A 22,412-nucleotide genomic window follows, 5' to 3' on the forward strand; every position below is an offset into this window, starting at 1 on the left:
TTTCACACTCAAATCAACAAGGCAATGAGAATAGCTTTGGTAGGTGTTTGGGTCCGAATCAACGCTAACTGAATTTACAAATAAAATAGCCACAATTTCCCAATATTGGACCTAATTATCGTCATTACAAGCCCAATATATCTAACAAAAAAATTACAAAATACAAGTACAAAGTATAAATAAATAGAAAAGTAAGATAAAATAAATTAAAGTTGACAAGCTTCATTAGTAAAGTGTATCTTTCGTTAAACCTAGATTAATCAAATAAAGCATCAGAGGTTTTCTATACCTCAACTGATACCACTCCAAATCAGCCTTTGTTTTGAAAGAGAAGCTTGATCAATTGGCACCTTAATTTTATACAGAGAAGGTTGCTAAGAGTAAATGGCCTCTATTTAACCTTATCACCCATCTCCCTCCAATTTTACACTTTATCCAACAAAATCTCCACACACAATGACAATTTTGCACAGTGCTGTGTGAGATACAATAAGGAACCCCTAAACGACAGCATTGACACTATTTAGCTACGATTCTTCCCTCTCTTTAACATTTTGACTCATACAAAATTTGTACAAGTGTTTAAATTCACCAGAAGTCCAACACAATGGAACAGTTCAAGACGACAAGACCTGAAGACTACTTACCACCCTTGGTGTAGCTGTCCCTTAAAGTGACTGTCCGGTTGAACACCAATTTCTCTGGTGTAGAGTCCTTGTCAACAGCAAAATAGCCTGAAACCAAAGATAAAGATTTAGGGCATATTCTCTTCAGCTTATTTTCAGTTCAGCTCCAATAAGTTCAGTTCTTGTATTAATTTCCTTCTCTCATAAAATATTCAGTTCAGTTCATTTCAGCTCCAATAAGTTCAGTTCAGTTAAGTTCAATTCAGCTCAGTTCAGTCAATCAAAACAGACCCTTCCTTAACGAATTTATACAAAACTGCAAATGATTGTCAACAATTATATGAAGCTTAAAGAGTATCATTTTGTAGTGATGATCTACTTCCATATTTCTAATTTACAACATACCCCATTGGCACGTATTGTAAGAAATAGATTAGAGAAGGTAAACAGATTATTAAAAATAACTTAACCTTAATATCTTAACTCTTTCCTCTTACCGGGGCTCATTTTTAATTATTTAATCAATTTACCTTCTCTAAAAATCTAATATCTCTTGATGTGTGTGTCAAGAGGGTATGTAATATGTTGCAAGTTATAATATTTATAAAAAAAAAAAAAAAACCGAGGAATTATAACGTAAAATAGCTAAACTAAAGAAAAGGACATAACTGGCAGGGAGAAACCTAACTTTAGCCCCGTTCCGTTCAATTTACTTGGACTTATTTAAAAAAGATAAGTTCAAAAATTCATATAGGTTCAGAAAAAATATTTCACAAGAAGTTCTACTAAAGTGAAAAAAGTTAGTCAAACAGATCGTAGCCTTTGTCAATGAATGACTTACCAAGAATTGATAAATTTGCCAATTACAAGGCAATAGCCAATAGATATAAAAGGCATAGACATAAAAGTGCTATAAATATGATTGCAAAATGTAATGCATATCCAAGAATTGTATGTAGAATAGACATTGCAACTATATAAACCATTATTAAGAATTGGACTAGTCAGACATACCGAGGCGTTCAAATTGAAATCTGTCACCAAGTACTGCACTTCGAAGCGTGGAAACGGCATATGCCTCAGGTATCACAATTTTAGAGTTGGAATTTAAGTCACCAAGCCAGTCATCAAGTTCAGCGGGATTCTATAAAATCAGATATTAGTTCTAGATACATGAAACGAGGCAATGAATACAGCTAGACAAGAAATCACCTACCTCAGAAAGAAATAATCTGTCAAATAGTCTAACTTCAACTTTAAGAGGATCAACGCCTGGAGAAGGCTCAGCAACCCAATGAAGGACACCCTAGGAATTCAAGGAAGAGCCAATCAGCTCATTTCTTGCAAGATGACTTGAAAAAAATGCCACTAGCACTGGGATATGATAAAGTCAAAGCATTAAGCTCATCTTTCTATAAAAAATTAAAACTTCCAACTGAAAACAAAACCAAGATCATTGAACAGCTCAAATAGCTTCCAGTAAAAACTTGGACTTTTCCAACAGCTGATCATGCAAATGACAACATCAAGTCCTTCAATAACCTATGACTCAAAAAAATAGATCAATGAATCTGATGTAAAGTAGGCTCAAAAAGCTTCTGCATTATGCTCTAGAATTACATTAAGGATGTCAAACTTGAATATTCTTACTAAGCTACCAGAGCAAGGCTGAGATGAGAGTAGACTTTGTATGAACTTTTGTAGAAAAGTCCCATGCGGCCATGCCCATCATAAACTTCATTCCCAAAAATGATTTTCTCAAGGTGTAATATAATTATATGAGGATAATGCGATAAATGGAGCCAACAAAACATTAAGGGGGTGTTTGGTATAGTAATTTTAGATGTAGGAAACGGATTCAATTAAGTGTTTCCATTTCTACTTGTTTGGTATGTGTTAAAAGTAACAAATACCGTTTTCTAAGGGTAACAAAATCCCCCAATTTGTAACCCTTGACAAACTAGTGGAAACAAATTACGTTTTCTTACTCAATCACAATCTACTCAAATTGTTTCCATTCCATTAGGATACCAAACATATAGTAAAGGTAATGTTTATCATTACCCTTTCCCCTACTTATTTGAATCCTTTCCGTTTCATTTACAATATTTATACCAAACACCCCCTAATCATTGACATAGACATAAGAATCCCCTTGCAAAATTGTGAACCACTAACCATGACCATCGATTAATTGTTCAATGCCACCTCCCAATGTATACAAGCACACAACTACATACACTCATAGGAGCATAGGGTAGTTTAGGGTGTAGTCCAAAATGCACCAAATCGCAAACCAAACCATTTTTGGCAATTTGGTGAATAAATTTTTGTTTGCAGTTTAGGTGCAGTTCCAAAAATTATGAAATCAAACCACATTATAGACTAAAAGTTATATGGTATAATTACGACCACATTGGTCTATAACCTTAGTTATCTTTTTTTTTTTTTTTTTAATTTTAAAAAAATCAAAATGATCAAGGTAAATCAAGGGTTTCCAGTTACACAAGTATCCATTATAAATTATTAAATTTATAATTGTCAACGAACAAAAAGAACTTTTTAAGATGATTTATATTCGCACAAATGTTTTTTATTTGGATAAACCACACCACAAAAACATATTATGTAATTTGGTTTTTATTTTGTTTGTTTGGCGGTTCAGCTGGGTTTGAGAAAATTCAAGCTGCAATTTAGTGGATTGGTTTGATTTGGTTTTGCACCCAAACACATACCAAACAAGACAGCAAACAGCCCTATCCACACATGCAAGCATGCACCCATTGACCAACATTTCCAAGGTTGGGAGGCACAAATGCAAAAAGACACTAATATACACACCAACAACAGACATGCCCATACATATGTATGTGTGCATGTATATTTTCCACTGCTAAATCCTCTTACAAAATTGTCAATTTCTATTGGTAGAAGCCTAGCCCCTAGGTTCCTAGCAAGGTGTTTAATCCTCAATCATCTCAAACCTCCTTAATCTATATGAATATCCCCAGACCCAAAAGTGGCTGCTAATATCTACCTCTAGATCACACCACCCAGTACCCAACTAAAATCAAAGTGAGTGATGTTATTCATGTTCTTCCTGCAACAGTAAGAGTGTAAGACTTGCACACTAAAAAGCGTTGTCAATATAAAGATATAGGATACAAACAGAGATGAGGAAACTTCAAACAAAAAAATTGATAATCAGTCCAACGTATAAATAACTTGCACACTAGAAATGCCCTGTCAATATAATGATATCTGATACAGAATTAAAAACTTCAAATAAACAGCCCAAAATAAAGTGAAACAGCCAGTATTACTAATAATCATTACTACTTCTGTTTCATATTATTTGCAAAGGGATATTATTTGTGAGACAATATATTCTTTGTTGCAAATAATATGAAATGGGGTAGTATTTTTAATATAACATACCCGTAAAAATCTGACTAAAAGAAATCCCACATCCCTGGTTTGACCATAGCACAAACCAAGTCACTATGACTCAATCAAAAACTAAGAAAAAGGTCCAAATAAGGTGCCGTCCCCTTCAACTACATATAACCACATTTCAAATGATGATCCAGACCAACCACTACAAAAGTGAACCTCCCCTTTTTTTCCAAGTTTATTGCAGCCTAAATGTCATAACCAAGTAACAAACTAACAAATGGCATGGTGTAAAGACTCGACCACAACATATCATTTCGGCCGAGTTGTATCAGTATTGAAATATACAGCACTGATATTTTCTGCATTATGCAGATCTTTAAAATAGACCGAACTTTAAGCAAGTCAACCAATGAGCCGATTTTGGCGCTACCACTATGTACCTAGCTTTTTAGACAATTATTCAACTTTTCTCGACTCATTACTCCATTAATGGCTTTAAACCTTTAATATATTCAGAAAATTTACTAGACTTTTGTTACTATTAATCATGATTTTTAAGTATGAATAGAAATTCTAAAAAGGAACCACATTCAAGTGGCAACAATCGCAATCTGATGCACAATATCTTATACAGAGCTAACGTGAGCGTCACTATGATCGCAACCGTTACCGCATTTTTAAACCATGACAGTGACATATAATGAGTGAGAAAAAACCTTAGGCTTCGTTTTCTTTTCAGGGTCATACTCTGCCCGAATTTCGACTACTGTCTCATTGTCTGGGCCAAAGATCACATCAGTGCACTTAATGGGATATCCATACCTGTATTTATACATGTATGATGAGATATTTACCCAATTATGTAGGGAAATTAATCAAAGGTTCCTTCCATATCCATACCTCAACAAGATAGACTTTCCAGGAGCCAGACCATAATAATCTTTTGAGTCTTTCATCCGAAAATCAGAACTTTCAATGTAAACCACATTGGAAAAAGGTACCTGTACATGAACTACTTCAGGCCACACCCAACAATAAGATACACGTACAAAAGAAAATTACAAATAGGAAGGCCACATTAGGTAGTTCCATTTAAATACATTAGATAGCATCCCTTTTTTCATCTGAAAATTTTCAATGCTGAATGCTGACCTTGTACAGAGCTGAGGTATCATTGGCTTGGGCATCTGGCCAATTCTTTGCATCAAGTTCAATTACTTTACCAGCTTCTAAATTGGTAATGACAACCTAAAACAAAAGGCAGATAAGACACAAGGAGGTATATTCCATCACATGAAAGAGATCAAAAGAAAATACAAACCTTTAAAGGATGTAGGACAACCAATGTGCGAGCAGCTATTTTATTTAGCTCCTCTCTTATATGATACTCAAAGCGATCTACACGGATCAAACTATTGTCGCTGCAAATAGCAAAATCTAAAATGTTAGGAGTTGCATATAAGATACATACAATCCATGTTACTCAAGAGTTAAGACTTGAGCATGTGTCGTAACAGGTAAATATCAGAGAGCCTGAATCGCCTTGCCTCAAAAATAATGGACACAGGGACACTGTTCTAAACACGGATATGGATATGGAGGCACAATTTGAAAATTTGTAGCATAATTCTGAAAAGATTAATCTAAAATTTAGCTGTTCAGAAAAGATAGGAAGAGAGACATTGTTTCTCAATTGCTATCTGGATATTAGATCAGCTCCAAGAAGATTGAACTCATCTTAGTCTATATTCAATGCCCTCCAATCCTCTGTCCCATCTTAATTAAGGTTCCAATTTTTAAGAAGTTAAATAGTTTTGGCTACGGATTCATACCCAAATCCTTGTCGAGTGGTGTTGATATTCCATGTTAAAGTAACACAGCATGCAATATATAAGTTTCATTTGCCCACAGCTATCTCTTTTGTCACAACAACTACAGTCTACTTTTATAACTTGCGCATACTAATTTAATATCCTCTCTAAAAAAATCTTTAGCAACATAAATCACTTTACCAGGCAAAGTATGGAGTAAATTTGGGACAAAGGAATCACCAATTCCAAAATTTCATTTCCCAATTACCTAAATCAGTAGCTTCTGAACAAGAAACAAAGAAAGAAAAAGAAAAGGAAAAAGATCGGACCTTCTAGTGATCCCGATACCCCTAACAAATGCATTGATAGCTGTTGGTGCTACACCCCTACGGCGCAAACCAGCAAGCGTCATCAATCGTGGATCATCCCACCCATCAACATAATTCTCCGTAACAAGACGATTAAGCTGTTAACACCATATTAAAATCAGCTTCAGGAAGTTGTGTAGCTGCAGAGTAACTACACAATATTGATGAACTGAATGCATCAGCGACAGATTGATAAGCTTACTTTACGTTTTGACATCACTGTGTTTGTAACATTTAACCGTGAGTACTCCCATACATAGGGCATATACAGGTCAAGTGCATGCAATAACCAATAGTAGGAAGCCCGTCTTGTCTCAAATTCCAATGTGCACAGCTGCATTAAGAAAGTTGGAATTTATTTTTAAAGAAGAGATAATACCCAGTTACCCACAATTTACTTTTTAAGAGTAATATCTATGGTCCTATGCATATTTTTGCATGAGAGAGGAGCGAAAAACACTCAATGCACTTATAAAATGCTGGATACTTAAAATGCAAGTTAGCGAGCACAAATAAATGAGTAAAATAACTTGTAGCAAAGATACATACCGAGTGAGTCACATTTTCAAGTGAATCAACAATGCAATGGGCATAGTCATAGCTAGGGTATATACACCACTTATCTCCTGCTTTAGGATGACGAGTAAACTGCAAAAAAAATATAAATCAAATGAAAAATTTAAAATCCAAAGCAAATTAGCATTCAAATGCTATTTTGATAAGAATTGCAACCAAATAGATAAGTTACTCTTTCCATTTCTATTTAATTAACACACTTTAACCAACACAAAGTTTAAGGCAAATTTAATTGACTTCTTATTTTACTGTGTGAGACCATCTCCAAAGGTGAGACTTGAGGGGGAGTTTCTTTAGGAGAGAGAGAGAGTAATTTTTGCAAAGGATACCAATAAGTTGGTATCTAAACTTAGCAACTCCAAAAGAAAGTTGCTAAGTTTAGACACTCCACTTTGAGTCTCATTTGACAAAAAGGTGTAGGCCCTTATCAATATTATAACATGTTTTGTAATTTATTTAAGTTTTAATTTTATTTTTTTTTCTAAAAAACATTCTGATATGATTTGGTGGGCCATAAATTGAAAGTGACATTAGTATACTTTAGAAAGTCTCACCATTAGGAAATTAGACTTCACATGAGTTGCTAAATTGAGAAGTGGGTTGGGTATAACCATTGGAGGTAAAAAAACAACTCATTTTGTATTTCAATACTCAAAGTTGAGTCTAACCATTGGAGATGGTTCCATAGTTGATAATGGGGTTATTTTTTTTTTTTTTATTATATTTAGTGGGTATTGGGGTTCTTTTGTTTTTCTAATTATTATAATAGATAGTATATTTTTATCCTGGTTAGTGGGTAGTAAGTACAAAGTAAACTGAGAAATATTAAAAATTGAGTGAATTCATGCCATTTAACTATTTAAGGAAAAGAAAAGAAGTCTATCAAGTAAATAGAAACGATACTATAATTTAAGACAAAAGTGTTAATCCTTCTGTTTTTTTTTTTTCCCTTCATGTTTTACACTTACCAAATGCAGCCATTTTTTCTTAAAGTGTTACACTTCTATTTTAAGCAAACTACTCCATTTTAATATCATATCTCTCCTCCCATGGTCCTCACTCAAACCCACTACTATTTTTATATTATTTCTTTCCCTCTTACATCCCTTACTTTTCAATAAAATATTAACCCCACTGTCTTTTCTTATAATTTATGAATACCCCAACTGCCCCACTAACATCTTTTTATATACATATGCCAATTAATAGACCCAAAACTATGTGTCAATCAAAGTGTAACACTTAAAAAAACGGAGGGAGTAACTAAATAAGAAGGGAGGGAGTACAAATTATATGTTACAAATGCTTGCCTTGATTCTATATGCAATAAGATCATACATATTAAAGTTGTCACTCTGCATATCTTGCTTCATCCTAAGTGTTGCCTTTCCTTCCTCGATCATTCCTCTTCTCATTTCCTCAAACAGTTTCAAAGATTCTTCTACTGGTCTGTCTCTCCATGGACTGTTCATCTTTTTTTCTCTATACTCCTTTATCTCATCAGCAGTCTGCAATTAAACACACAAAAAGAAACAGCTTTTTCAAGAAAATACCTAAAGAATGTAAGAGGAACTTTGTCAGCCACTGTGACCATTAAAGAGATAGCATGTCAAAGGTAAATTTTGGAAGGTTGCACATATATATGTAAAAGACAAGATAAAGAAGCAGAGGCAGACGAATATAGCAACCTGATGATCAACATATGCGTGACCCCTCCTAATGAGTTCAACAGCTAAATCATATAGATCTTGGAAATAGTCACTCGTATAAGTTATCTGCAATATAACAGCAGAGACAAGATGAGTACTTGAGCTGGTTTGCATTGTGACACAAACATGAATAGTGAAAATTATATACCTTGAATGGCTCCCATCCCATCCATCTGACTATCTCTTCGATATGGTCAATATACTCTTTTTTTTCAGCCTCCGGATTTGTGTCATCATATCTAAATTGAATCAGAAGACGTATCAGATCTAATAAAGTACTATTCAATCACCCAAAATGCTCATATTATGTTTTTGCTTTCATCACCAAGCCACAAAATATTAGTACTCCACAGACCACATGCTGTTATGCAACACAATTGAGTTTTTCTTTTTATATATTTTCAATAAGACACTGAAGCAACAGAAAAAAGCAATTGCAACGTGCAGTTTGTGCATAGATACCCACAAGGCCACAATTGTTAAAGCAAAAACAACCATGATTATCACATAAACAAATTTCCTCAATTAAAAGAAAAGATGTACTGAGTATAAACAGGCTGCCTTATTTTCAAACGATTATCAAAATTTTCATCCAAGAATCCAATTCCACATTAAAGAGCTAATTGACTATTTCAGAGTATATTCCATGATAATCTTGTCCTTAATTCTATAAATGCTATATTTGTAAGCCAATTTTAGGAGGAACTATAAATAACAAGCCAAATACATATACCCTGCACAATTTTCTTGAGTTCCATACAAACTTATACCTTATTAACAAAAGGGAAAAAATACAGTTCACCAACCCATTTACTTCAAACAACAACAACAAAGCCTTAGTCCCAAAATGAATCCCGCACAATCAAATATACAAAAGCCAAGAGACAAGAAGGCAACAATGAAACTATAGCATGTAGACATCGTAAAGCCAAAAAAATACATCAAATAACAGGAATAAGAGTTGTGGTAGTATCTCAAACACATCGCGACTCATAAAAATTTGGAAATTTTGTCAACAACTACCAATTATAACCTCTGTTTTGAAAATAACTACCTTTTAAAAAAAAAAATTAAAACAACTACCACAAAAATTTTAAAAGTTAGAGTAGCACTACCACATTAGTATTTCCGGCTAGAATCTCCAGTGAGAGGGGCCGACTTTTTGCCTTTCCCTCCGATATGAGTTTCTCTCTCCTCTCTATGTAACTGTTTATTTTCGTTTCACAACAAAGACCCCTCATAATAAAATTAGTTCTCAAATTTCTTCCTTTTTTCATCAATTGAGCAAGGCGAATTATTTCTGGAGCATTATGATGGTAATTGTGTTTATATTCTACAAAATTTGAGAATTTCAAATGCTAATTAGGGTTCTTAATGAGTTGAAATTGGGGAAATTGGGAAAATTAGGGTTTCGCTTTTCTAATTTTGCATTTTGAGTGAATTGAATCGATTCCATATCCACATTAGGGTTGCTTAATTGGTTGTAATCCATGTAATTGGAGGGAAAGGCAAAAAGTGGGCCCCTTTCACCGAAGATTCTAGCCGAAAATACTAATGTGGTAGTGTTGTTTTAAAAAAAAAAAATTTAAAAGGTAGTTGTTTTCAAAACATAGGCTATAATTGGTAGTTGTTGACAAAATTTCCTAAAAATTTTAAATCACAAAATGTTTCACCTTAGGTAGCAATTTCCACCTCTGTCCTTTGCCAATCCGAAATCAACAAACATAGCCTGTGCATTTCAGGAATAGGTTATGCTCCATACAACAAAAAGACTTTAAGGCTTCTGCTACATTAAAAGCAGCAAGTTGCAAATCACCTTAGCATGACCAATATGAAGGTACCCATTTGGCTCAGGTGGGAAGCGAGTAAAAACTTTGCCCCCCGTCACTTTCAAGTGCTTCTCAAGAATCTCCCGGGAATTGCAAGGTCTTAAGACAGCACCATCACTGAAGAAAACTTCAGTGTGGACCTAAAATAAACAAGCCAAAGAATAAAATCTTAGCTGAAAGCAGCAAGTATTTTTATATCATAGGCCTCATGCACAGGCCTTAAGTGTTCCTAACAGGTCAACAAAAACCTGGCAACATTCTCACAACACAATGAATTAAAATAGGCGCACAATTGTATCAAGAAAAAAAAGATTCAACATGTCCCAAACAATAAAAAGCATCCTACAGCACTTTTGACTTATTTCAAGACAGTCAACTAAATAAAATAGTTTTTTAGGGAAAAAAAAAAAAACAAACAAACAAAAAAAGGGCTCACAATTCTAATCTAAGTTTTGCAAACATCCCAACAAATGTTGTTGACACCAAAACCTATTGAAAAACTTTAAACACAAGAAACATCTAATGCATTAGCACACCCACCCTAAGCCATCCATCAAAAACACAAAAGCAAGGTGTTCAAGGGGAAATTAACGGATATGTCACCAATAGTATGTTAGAAGGTTTTGACAATAGTTGCCTTGGAGAAGAAGTTAAAGGTTACATCACGAATTTTCAGAATTAATTTAGCTTTGGGTATCATGTCAATAATGAGAACTATAAGTAAAGCGGAATGATAAGGAAAAAAATATTTAGTCATTCTTTGATTTTATTTATTTATTTTTTCCCCCTTACTTCTGTGGGAGTGTCTAGCCACTCAAATGTCTGGGATTGCATTCTCTTTACTATAAAATTAATTGCATTGCTAATATGAGTATATAACAGTGGAACCATTTATCAGTTTCCCATTTCCAATTCTTAACTTAATTTTTGCAATAAATGTCTGAATCCACTGTAAAAATTGTCTATACTATTTTAATATTTCTAAACACTTAGAATTATCCTAAGCTAGAATGCCATATTTTCAATTCAAACAAAGGAAACAACATCTAGATTACAGAAGATTATACTCCCTTCGTATGCAATTAAATGGCATTTTACCTATACCTTAATCAAAAAGCTATACCAGCCCGTGGCACCACCCGGTAATCCTGTATGCCCTCTCTCTCTCTCTCTCTCTCTCTCTCTCTCTCTCTCTCTCTCTCTCTCTCTCTCTCTCTCTCTCTCTCTAAGGGCCTGTTCTCATTGACTGAACTAAGCTGAGCTGAAATGAATATTTTATAAGAGAAGGAAATTAGGAGCTGAGCTGAACTGAACTGAACTGAATTTCAACGTAAGAGAACAGGCCCTAAATACATATATATATATATAATTTTTTTTTATACTACCTCCGATTTTTTCTATCTGCAACTTTGGAGTATTATTTGTGAAATATAAAAAATTCTAAAGTTGCACATAAAAAATAAATAAATAAATAAATAAAATAAAAAATCGGAGGTAGTACAACTTTATCTATTGCTGACAATAATACCTACACTTTCCTTATATAACTCCTGATAGGATTGCCCAAGCCTTTGTGGACATCTATTTGAGGACGTAAGGAGCATACATGAATAGATAGCAAAAATAATGTATCAGCACTTGGGCTGCAGAGGATAATTCTTCAGTTAATTAAAGCAACAAAATGACAAAAATGCCTATGAAATATTTCTACCTTAAGATTTTCTTCTGGTGATGGGAAGATTAAAAATGGGTTAAGGTCTTCTTCAGTTGGCTGTGCCGGAGTAACAGCAGCTTGTTCCTATAAAATGTTTAAGAGCAGAATAAATAATCATACAAATTATAATGAAGCCTGAACCTCCAAGCATAGGTTGTAGACTGGAGGAAAATGCCTACCTCAACTTTAGCAGGCTTTTCCTTTTTCTTTTTTACTGGCTTTTCATCATCTGCTGCAGTCCTTTCACCCAATAATTCCCGTAGCTTTGTATCTACTACTTGCTGCAATATTCAGAGGCATGATCCATATTCCATAAGATCACACAGATATACACACATTTCACTCAAAAAATATAGTACAGTAAATTTAATCGATGTGACTTGTCTAAAATAAGTTGAGCGAGCAAAGGAAGAGTGACCTTAACAATCTTTGGATCAGCCCATGGCTGTCTCTCTCGAACACGTCTAAATAAGTCACCAACTGACAAAGATATATAATTACATGTCAGCAGACAATCATACATATTCACAAAAGCAAGATTATGGAACAATTAATCAACATAGAGAATACAGGACTTGGTAAGAAATAACATTATATGCTCAAGATAAGCCCTGTTCCCCCAACCCTTCCTTCCTGAAGAAAAAAAAAGGGTAAAGGGACAGGTATAAAGGAACTGCAACTCCAATACATAATAGCCCAATATGAACATTGCAAACCATTTGTTTTATAGCGCTGCTCTAAAATTGTTGCTTTACTCTCTTCAAGTATTTCACCAACAGTATGCTCAATCTCTTCATTAGAAACTTCAACACCTGACAAACCAAATAGAGAGATATATTATAAAATACTCACATAAAGAGCAACAATTCTTAAATTTACCAAATTCAAGAAATTCATTCTAATTCATTCTAATAAATAAAATCCAAGAAATAATTGTATACCAACTCCACAAGCCTTTTCAAAGTCATTGGAGCTGAATTTCTCAGGACCAATATCTGAGAAAAATGCAAAAGCAGCTTCCAATTGAGCCGGTGTTTTGATCTACAAAACAATAAAATCATCAAATGCATCATCCATACGTTTTGAACTAAAAAACAGGCACAAAGACTACTCAGTCAAATAAAGTTAACACATTTCATTTCTTAAATCACTGCATTGAGTTACATCCTTCAAGTTTTCAGAATATGCTGACACTAAATTATGTTAACTTGTAGCTCATACCAAACAATGAAACATACAACATATTAAATTTTACTAAAGAAATTTACAAAATGAATGAAGTATATAATAAGTGTTTTTGTGTCCGACTCCTAAAGATTGATTCCTTAGTTAGTAAGTTCCATTTCTTTCCCCAAAACTCGTTACAAGATACTGAAAAAGAATAAGAAGAACTAGAACTAATGAAGTACATCATGTCAAAGTTCAAATTTTCAGGCAGTAGCGTGTAAGTAGAACTAAAATAAATAATCTAATTTGTCTTCCAAGTGAGAAGAGATTCACTATTCATAATCTTGATGGAGGTCGGAGGAAAATTAAAATCTCTTTAAAATTTACTCTACTCAATTATTACTTAGTAGAAAACAGCTGTTAAGATCAAGTTATGAATCAATAGAAAATTGTACTTAAACTATTGTTGGGGGTAAGGCATGTACATATGAATTATATGATCGCCCATAGCTCCCATAGGGCGAGCCTCTATAGAGACATTGGAGTGATGAAACAGAATTGTTTGTTTTTGCAGGCAAATGATATTGCCAAAGTTAAGGGCTTATTTTAAATAGAACAGGGTACACAAGACTTATTTCACCTCAACTTTGTCAAACAAAATATAATGCACATCAGACTCTCGAGTTGATCATTATAATTCAACCGTCTTTGCTTTTACATATATTTCACTAGTTCTAGATTTTGAACACTCTTTCTCCAAGCTACTCATCACACAATAATATTATGATCATAACATATATAGTTAAGTAAATTAACAGTAACTTAGTCAATATGCAAGCAAAATATAGAGAAAATACATCACCTCATCAAGATAATATGTACACATTTGATAGAGCTATAGCTCACCTTCGACGAAACAACGTAATCGGCTAATACAGGCCGATGCACAAGAGCATTGCTAGGAAATTTCGTGGCAACCTACGATCAAAACAAATCAATTCCAATAAAAACAAACAACAATAAAGTCCAATTCAACAATTTGTTCAATCCACCATTAAAACTGAAACATTTTGTAAGAATATTTTCCAAGTAGTAATCAATAAACTATGATCAAACTAAAGAAATAAAAAAATAAATTAAATTTCTCAAAACAATCAATTTCACCGTGTAGAGAAGATTTCCAGTAGTTCGATTGCATCCATCAGTAACACCGGCCTAAATTCCACCAAAAAAAAGAGAAAAAATAATCAAAAAATACTCCGAAAAATTTCCAATTTTTGGAGCAAAAAATGGATGAAAAATGTAAAATTACTACCTCATCGATTACAGCCAATAGATTATTGGTGACCTTGTTGTTGGCGACTGTATTACGAGCGACTCGTTCGTCCAATCCAATTTTCAGAAAAAGGTCCACCGCATTTTCGGGATTTGCCGGCGACTTCGTCGGCATTTTGGACCAAATTAGGGTTTAAGGAAGAATCTCCGGCGAAAGTCGACGAATATCCGGCGAAATGTAAATAAGAAGGTTGTGTAGTGACTAGTGAGTAAATATCCAATGCGCGCGGCTGAAATTCCAACGGGCTCGATGTTTGGTTTTGAACGAGTCAGTTATGCTACGGTAGTAAAAGTTGTAAGCATTGCGTGATGCTCAAGCACAAATGCACAATACAAGCTTTGGTGAACAAAGGGATACTTTCTATCGATTTAAACATTAGTGTTGACTCGTTAAGGACTTGAGGTTGTGTTGTGTATCGAAGTGTTATGTGTTATGTGTTAGTGTGTTACTAACAAGAAATTCTCATCATCAACTAAGTTGAGGGCATAAGGACCCAACTTAGGTATTAAAATAAAAGGAAAATGAAAAGGCACAATAAAAAATAAAAAGGTAAAAAGAGGATGTATAGTTAAAGCTTTGTACTCTGTTAAATCGATCACAAAGTCTGAAAATATTCACTGTAATTCTCATTGATATTCACGGCACAATACAAGTATCTTTTATATAATTTAACAGACGTTTTTGCAACACTTCCTCGCAGCACTCCAAACTCCCATCCTTGCAATTCTAGCCCTTCTTTTTTTTTTTTTTTTTTTTTTTTTGAAAAAATAACCTATAACCACCATTTTACTCATAACAACCCACATCACTCAATTAAAATCTAGCCCTCTATTTTAAAAACATTAAAAAAAAAATTAAAATAAAACAATAACTTTTAGGAAATATTGCGAAAAATAATACAACCTTTAGCCCGTTCTTTTTTAATAATAAAACCTTTTTTTTAATAATAAAACCTTTTGATTAATTCTTAATATTATAACCTTTGGGGGTGTCAATTTTAAACAAGACATTACCTGTTGGTAACCTGTTTTTGAAGGTCACCGTGACACGTGTCATTGTTTTATTGGTTTTTCAATATAATTAATAAATTAAATAATAATTATTTTTAAAGAAATTTTATTTTAAAAAAAAAAAACCCCAAACCACCCAACCACCACCACCCAACCACCTCCTCTCCCCTCCCCCAAACTTACGCAGCGCCCTCATTGACGGCGACAGCACGTCCGGTGACCAACATCCTCACTGTCGGCCGACCAATTCCACCTTAACCCCGACCTTCCCCTTTCCTCCATCGCAACATTAATCAGGCCAAACCATAACCTCTTTTCCTTCCCAACCACCACAAAAACCACCCTAATCCCAGCAACCACCACGCCACCTCCTCTCCTCTCCCCTACGCAGCACCCATGACAGCGACGGTAGCCGTCAACCAACTCCTTCGCCACCGACCAACTCAATCACCCCCTAACCTAGACCTCCCCTTTCCCCCTGTCGATTTCCACTTTCCCAATCACCACCAAAACCACCCTAATTTACGCAACCAGCCACCACACAACCGCCGAAAAACCACTAAACTAACCCCTTCCCTTTCTCAGACCCCGATAACAACGTCCCTCCCCTTTCCTTGCCTGAAAAGCGCCCCCACTTCGCATCGAAAAAACATCCCCTGTTGTGTTGTGTCGCGGTGAGGCTCGCGTGTCAAGGGAAGGGAAGCTCGGTTGTAAAGGTTGGTCGGCCGCCACAGAGGAGTGGGTAGGGTTTGTTCCCCGGGGAAGAGCGGGCTACCGTGGTGGAATGGTGGTTGTCGGGGGTTAAGAGGGGGTTGCCTTTTTTTCATTTTTCTTTTTTTTTTCTTTTCAAATCTAAAATTAATTATTTAAATGAAAATTTAATTTTATATTTAGACCAATTACCTAATGACACGTGTCATGGGTAACCGGTTTTAAAGGTTACAAGTTTTTGTCTTGTGTAAAATTGACACCCCCCAAAGGTTATATTATTAAGAATTAATCAAAAGGTTGTATTAATTTCCGCAATTTTTCCTAACTTTTAATAACTATCACTTCTACTATTTTTTTTCTCTATAATATATATATATATATATTATATATATTATATATATATATTTAATATATATATATATAATATATATATATAATATATATATATATATATATCCCGTGCATGAGCACGGGTACACTCTAGTATATATAACATTAGGGTAACTACCCTAATATTCCACAATATTCTATCATATCTTTATATAAGATATACTTCCTAAAATATATCACAATAATATTCTAGTAAAACTTGAATATCTCTAATACCCCCTCAAGTTGGAGCATACGGATCACAGATATCCAACTTGCGCGGTAAAAATTCAAACTTGACTTTCCCCAAAACTTTTATGAAAATGTCAGTCAATTATACGGTTGTAGGTACATAAGAAGGTTTGATGAGGCCGTCTGTAATTGCACCTCTCATAAAGTGACAGTCATCTTCGATATGTTTCGTCGGCTCGTGAAAAACTGGATTATGTACAATGTATAAGGCCGATTGACTATCACAATATAGGTGCATGCCACTCTGATGTCGCACACCTAAATCTCTCAAAAGCCGCTTTAGCCACTTAAACTCACAAGTCACTGAGACATCGATCTATATTTTGCTTCGGCGGAGCTTTTAGCAACTTTGGGTTGCTTTTTGGTCTTTCATGACACAGGGGATAGACCAAGGAACACAAACTAACCTGTAACACCCTGTAGGCGTCATTCGAAGTGTGCCTACGTAAAAGCATGTGTGAATATGCTTGGCACTCATAGGAAGTGGGAATTGACATATACAATTAGGGACAAGGAAAGTAGGGAGCCGCCAACAAGTTTTTAAGGAACTTGTAAACCGTTCAAGGATCATTTAAGGCAACCACGAATAAAGGGACAACGATAAGCAACAACGATTGACCCGTGAAGGTTACACCCCATTCATAATCCATGAGATTACTAACTTCATATGGATTAGAACCACGAAAGGAGGATTGGGGATGATGGTACGAAGTGAGTCGTGGAGTCACATTCGCCCGTATTGGCCTCTACACGGTTCTTATTGTGAAAAGTATTTCCTGCGGTCTCAAAGGCATGCAAACAAAGATTCAATTGCTCCAAACTAATATTAGGCTAAATTGGTTGAATTTTAATGCAACACATAATTCTATAACAATATTGTGATCACTTGATCAAACAACAAGATTAAAAAAGATCATAAACCGGTTGTCCAAATTATCTTATAAAGCGTGATTTTCAATTACATGCATGTTCCCTTTAAACATGCAATATGATGATCATAATAACAATAGAATAACATCAATATTGGAAGCAATTTAACAATAAATCATTAGTCAAATCAAATCATAATAACCCTAATCATGATACTAGCAACAAGAATAAAAATAAGAGTAATAAAGTGATTAATTACTCACTTTTCACGTTTCCTTGAAGTGCTACATCATGAATAAATTGTTAGTAACTTCAATAAATAATAAATCAAACGGAAATCAAATAAAATTAAAAGTAGAGTTGATTTGGTCCAAACCCTCAGTTAATTATACCTTTCATGCCTTGGTTTAAGGACGAAACCTCGGGTTAAGTATGGACTCCTTGGAGTGCTTAAGGGAAGTATTGTGAAAGAATATGGTGGCTAGGGTTTAGGCTAGAGCAAGAGAGAGAAAAGAGAATTATTTGATGTATAAGATAGGAAGAGAGAATGATTTGGTGTAGGGAGAAAGAGAATGATTTTTGGTGCCTCGAAACTGAGGAAATCAGGTTCGTATATATAGAGAAAAAGAGTAGGGTGAAGCACGTAACCCTAGAAGTGAAGCGCCGCGAAGAAAAAACCCTAGAAAAGCACCGTGTCACGGTGCAAAATACCGTGACATGGTACACAATGTCATGACATGTCAGCATACACCGTGGTGCGGCATTTATGCCGTGACGCGGCAAATCCAGTTTTTTACACGTTTTTAAAAATATGATATCTTTTGATTTGTAACTCAGAATAAAGCATATAATATATCGTTGGAAAGCTTATCAAGTCTACTCCAACCTATTAGAATCGGGTTTAAATCATTTGTAGATTTTAAGATATGGCCATATTAGTGAAAGGGTGTCGGTTTTGGGCCGAGCTGAGTTTTGTGTTTTGCTCATATCTTTTTCATTTTAAATCGAAATTGGGCTATGATATACCATTGGAAAGCATTTCAAGACCTATCCAACCAAATAATAATTGGATCAAAATTATATAGCCACGAAATTAGTTCTGCTTAGTTTTGTGATGTGGACACGAAAAGAGAAAAATAAGTTATGGTATGGGAAATGGGCTAAGAATTGAGTTGGTTTATGAAATGTATTGAATTGAACATGGATTTAAGAACTCCAAAGATTAAATATTCAACCCGACTAATAATGGCGGTGAAAGGTTGTTCATCATCGGGTTTAGTTTTGGGGAGACATTTTTAGGTGTCTACAGTTACAAGACCTTTTTGAAAGGGTGCCCCATTCGTTGGTGCCACAACTCTGCTGATCAATCCCGATATATCTTCAAAGCTCTCACCTCAGGAAAACCACAAAAATAATAAATTCCATCCACTCGTTCACTCGCTCCAATCACCTTCCTCGTTGTTAGGTCTTGTATAACACAAAGTTTGTTAGTAAATTCCAGAGTGCAATTTGATTTATCACATAATTGGATCGCGGATATTAAATTGCAATTTAATTGAGATACAAAAAAAACATCATCGATCTTCAAACCCCCTTGCAAATTTAAGGAGCCGATTTTAGAAGCATGAGCACTTTTTCCATCTGATAGTCCTACCAAACAATGTTGCACATTAGAAACATTCGTCAAAAGAGACAAATCACAAGTCACATGGTTAATGTGCTGGTGTCAATGATCCAACCTAATTGATCCTTACTGCGAAGCTTAGTTTTCACAGTAGCAAAATGATCAAGAATCTGCTGTATTTGTGCTGGTGTCACTCCCGCAAGAGGAGCCCCATCAGCCACCGTACTGCCACCAGTTTGCGTGTTTAGTGACACTGTTTGGCCACCTGGTTTGTGTACGTGCAAGTACCTGGGCAACAGGCGCACTACCACGCCCACCCCCACAGCCTCCGCCTTTGCCTCCTTCGGTATCTCCACGACCCCGTCCTTGACCTCCACGACCACGGTTACCCCACCACGGAGGATAACTGTTTAATTGAAAGTAGTCAATTTCTTCATGTCCAACCCTATTACAATGATTATAAAACTTATTAGAATTGTCACCCGAGTGCTGCGATTTTGTAGAAGCATCATGATGAACTTTGAATGCCATAGCATTGTCACAAGCCACCGTAGTAGACATGGCCGTGTCACCACCCTTCAAACGTTCTGCTTGAATGATCTATTGATATACCTTATCCATCGTTGGTAAAGGGTCTTGTGCCAAAAGTTGACCCTTAATCAAGCCATATGCATCCTCAAGCCAAATCAAAAAATGGTGGACAAAGTCTTCCTGATGCAATTTTCCACTTGCACCACAATGTTACACTTACATGCACCGCAAGAGCAAGTAGGTACTAGGGGGTGAAAGTTCGATGTTCGGTTTGGATTATAGCCCAAACCAAAACCTAACCAAAATAATTCGGTTTTACATTTTTCAATCCGAATCTAAATCGAATTTTAATTTGGTCAAAAGCAAACCGAACCGAATTTCAGATTAGCAAACCGAAATCGATCCATAAACCGAATTTTTTACCAGATGCAAATTGAAGTATAAGAAAATTAAGCATTCTGTATAATTATAAACACAAAATAACACAAACTAAACAGAGAATTAAATTTATATAATCAATCATTATAAATTTGCCCGCCGACTAAAAAAAAATAAAGTAAAAAAATCAGATCTTCTGCTTCATGCCTTCCTTCAATAAACTTTTGGCTCAAAACCTCAGATCCATCTCCAACACGCACCTCTTTACTAATTAGATAAAAGGAAATCTAGGGACAAAGAAACAAAGGAGTATCATTTCCTTTGAGTGATTGAGAGAGGTTGTGGGGAGGGAACGTGGTGGTGATATTGGCGGTGAAGTAGTGGTGATCTGAGGGAGAACAAATGAACACTGGAACACGAGCCGCCGGCGAACGACTTTGAGATACGTTGAAAACAAAAACACCGAAACATGAACTGGTGGTGAGATACCATAACTGGACTGGTGGTGGTGGCCGGACGGGGTGAGGTGGTGAGGGAGAAAAGAGGGGAAATCTAGGGTTTTGGTGAGGAAGGTGCCGAGAGAAAGTGAAAGGGAAGTAGGAAAAGAGGATAAAAAAATCTAAGGTTTTGGGTATATATATGTAAGAAAATGGGATGGGATTAGTGGGCTTAATAAACTTCGGTTCGGTTTTCAATATTTTGAATCCCAAAACAGAATCCAAACCGATATATTTCGGTTTCCATTTTTTCAAACCGATCCAAACCAAAAACCGAAAATAACCAAATCGAATTGCTTATTCGGTTTGGCTTGGTTTGGTTTTCGGTTTGTATCCAACTTACTTTCACCCCTAGTAGGTACAATAATGTGAGTGTTCAACTCATATAAAATTCTTGAAATTCTGCCAAAATATGCAGCTACTAGTTCAAAGGCTACTTGCTTACACTCACCCAAAGACAATTTCAATTGACAAATTCGGGTTCCGCTAACAATACAAAACCGTTTTTTGAGATTAGTCCACAACAATTGAGCATCATCATACTCACTGATGGTAGCCCTCACCGATGAGTCCAAGGTATTCTTGATCCAAGCAACCAACATCGCATGAACGGCCACCTAATCTTCCAATTTGTCACCATCCGTCGGTTTTGCAACAGAGTCATCAATGAAGCCATATTTTCGCTTCGCCTTCAACGAGGTCCGAATAACCCTCGCCCACTCATCATAATTCTCACCCCGAAGCGGAATCAGAGTGATTATATTTGCTAGACTATCACTCGATTTGAGGTGATACGTCATGTCAATTTTAGGTTTTCCTCCATCACTGCCTGAGCCGCCTCCACCGCAACCACCAGTCATCTCTCACAACTCAAGCAAGGAAAAAATATAATTGTTTCACAAAGGCAAGAGAAACGTTCGTCAATCATGAATATTATACAATCTTAAAAAAAAAATAGATCTCAACCTAGGCTCTTAATACCATGTTAAATCGATCACAAATTCTCAAAATATTCACGGTAATTCTCAATGATATTCACGGCTTATTACAAGTATATATATAACACTAGGGTAACTACCCTAATATTCCACAATTCTATCATATCTTTACATAAGATTTTTTTATTATTATTTTTTTTTAAGGTAAGAATAAAGGACATTAGGAAGCCCTCCTCACGAGAGGAATCCCTAATGTGATCTTTACATGCTTCCTATAATATATCACAATAATATCCTAATATAACACTATAACTAGAATATCTCCAATATACTCCTTAACCATGCATTTCACCATTTGTTCGTAGAGAAATGTTATCATTTAATTTGGTTGTATATTACATTAATGTTTTTTTTTTTTTTTATTTCTTCTTGGGTTTACCCTATTTTAACATCTTGTATTATATTCTCCTAATATTTTCATTTACTAAGTATTTCAAGTTAATTAGATATGTAACAATTTTGGAAGTTCCCTCTAGGGTTTTTTCTCTTGGGAGGGTTTCTCTCTAGCCTTTGCTTGTTCTTGCTTCTACCTCGAAGTTTTTTGTTTGTTTTTCTTATTCTGGCTCTATGAACATGGAGAACTCTGAATTTGATAAAACCTTACTCGATCGAAACAAGGAGAATGATGATTGTGTGGGAC

The 22,412-nt window shown here is 35.2% G+C and overlaps 1 protein-coding gene across 2 annotated transcripts; it reads right to left on the reverse strand.

Annotated features, from left to right (window-relative positions):
• Positions 1-206: 206 nt before the first annotated feature.
• On the reverse strand, positions 207-14,934 carry LOC145601088 (glutamine--tRNA ligase-like). Of its 2 annotated transcripts, none has more exons than XM_081657019.1 (23): positions 14,512-14,934; positions 14,361-14,411; positions 14,103-14,174; positions 12,971-13,070; positions 12,785-12,841; positions 12,448-12,509; positions 12,209-12,310; positions 12,027-12,113; positions 10,303-10,455; positions 10,160-10,215; positions 8,635-8,725; positions 8,466-8,552; positions 8,088-8,285; positions 6,751-6,849; positions 6,404-6,535; positions 6,163-6,299; positions 5,344-5,443; positions 5,175-5,270; positions 4,923-5,023; positions 4,739-4,844; positions 1,843-1,932; positions 1,641-1,770; positions 207-734 (listed from the first exon to the last, which is right to left on the reverse strand). In XM_081657019.1, exons 1-23 carry the CDS (start codon positions 14,644-14,646, stop codon positions 640-642), a joined length of 2,337 nt encoding a protein of 778 aa, XP_081513145.1. In that variant the 5' UTR covers positions 14,647-14,934; the 3' UTR covers positions 207-639. The 2 variants fall into 2 exon arrangements, with proteins under 2 accessions (XP_081513145.1, XP_081513143.1); XM_081657017.1 differs by having other exon boundaries at positions 12,746-12,841; positions 14,512-14,933.
• Between the last annotated feature and the right edge of the window lie 7,478 nt (positions 14,935-22,412).

The sequence above is a fragment of the Chenopodium album genome, chromosome 21 (genome assembly GCF_948465745.1).
Source record: "Chenopodium album chromosome 21, dcCheAlbu1.1, whole genome shotgun sequence".
In the NCBI taxonomy this organism is placed as follows: domain Eukaryota; kingdom Viridiplantae; phylum Streptophyta; class Magnoliopsida; order Caryophyllales; family Amaranthaceae; genus Chenopodium; species Chenopodium album.

Bases quoted from the DNA above. Each gene is read 5' to 3' on its own strand.
- LOC145601088 (XM_081657017.1), bottom strand. From the start codon at position 14,646: ATGCCGACGAAGTCGCCGGCAAATCCCGAAAATGCGGTGGACCTTTTT. The intron at 10,216-10,302 runs GTGATTTGCAAC...TGAAATGCACAG, and splicing joins TTCATATTGGTCATGCTAAG to GCTATGTTTGTTGATTTCGG. The intron at 1,771-1,842 runs GTAGGTGATTTC...CTGATTTTATAG, and splicing joins ACAGATTATTTCTTTCTGAG to AATCCCGCTGAACTTGATGA.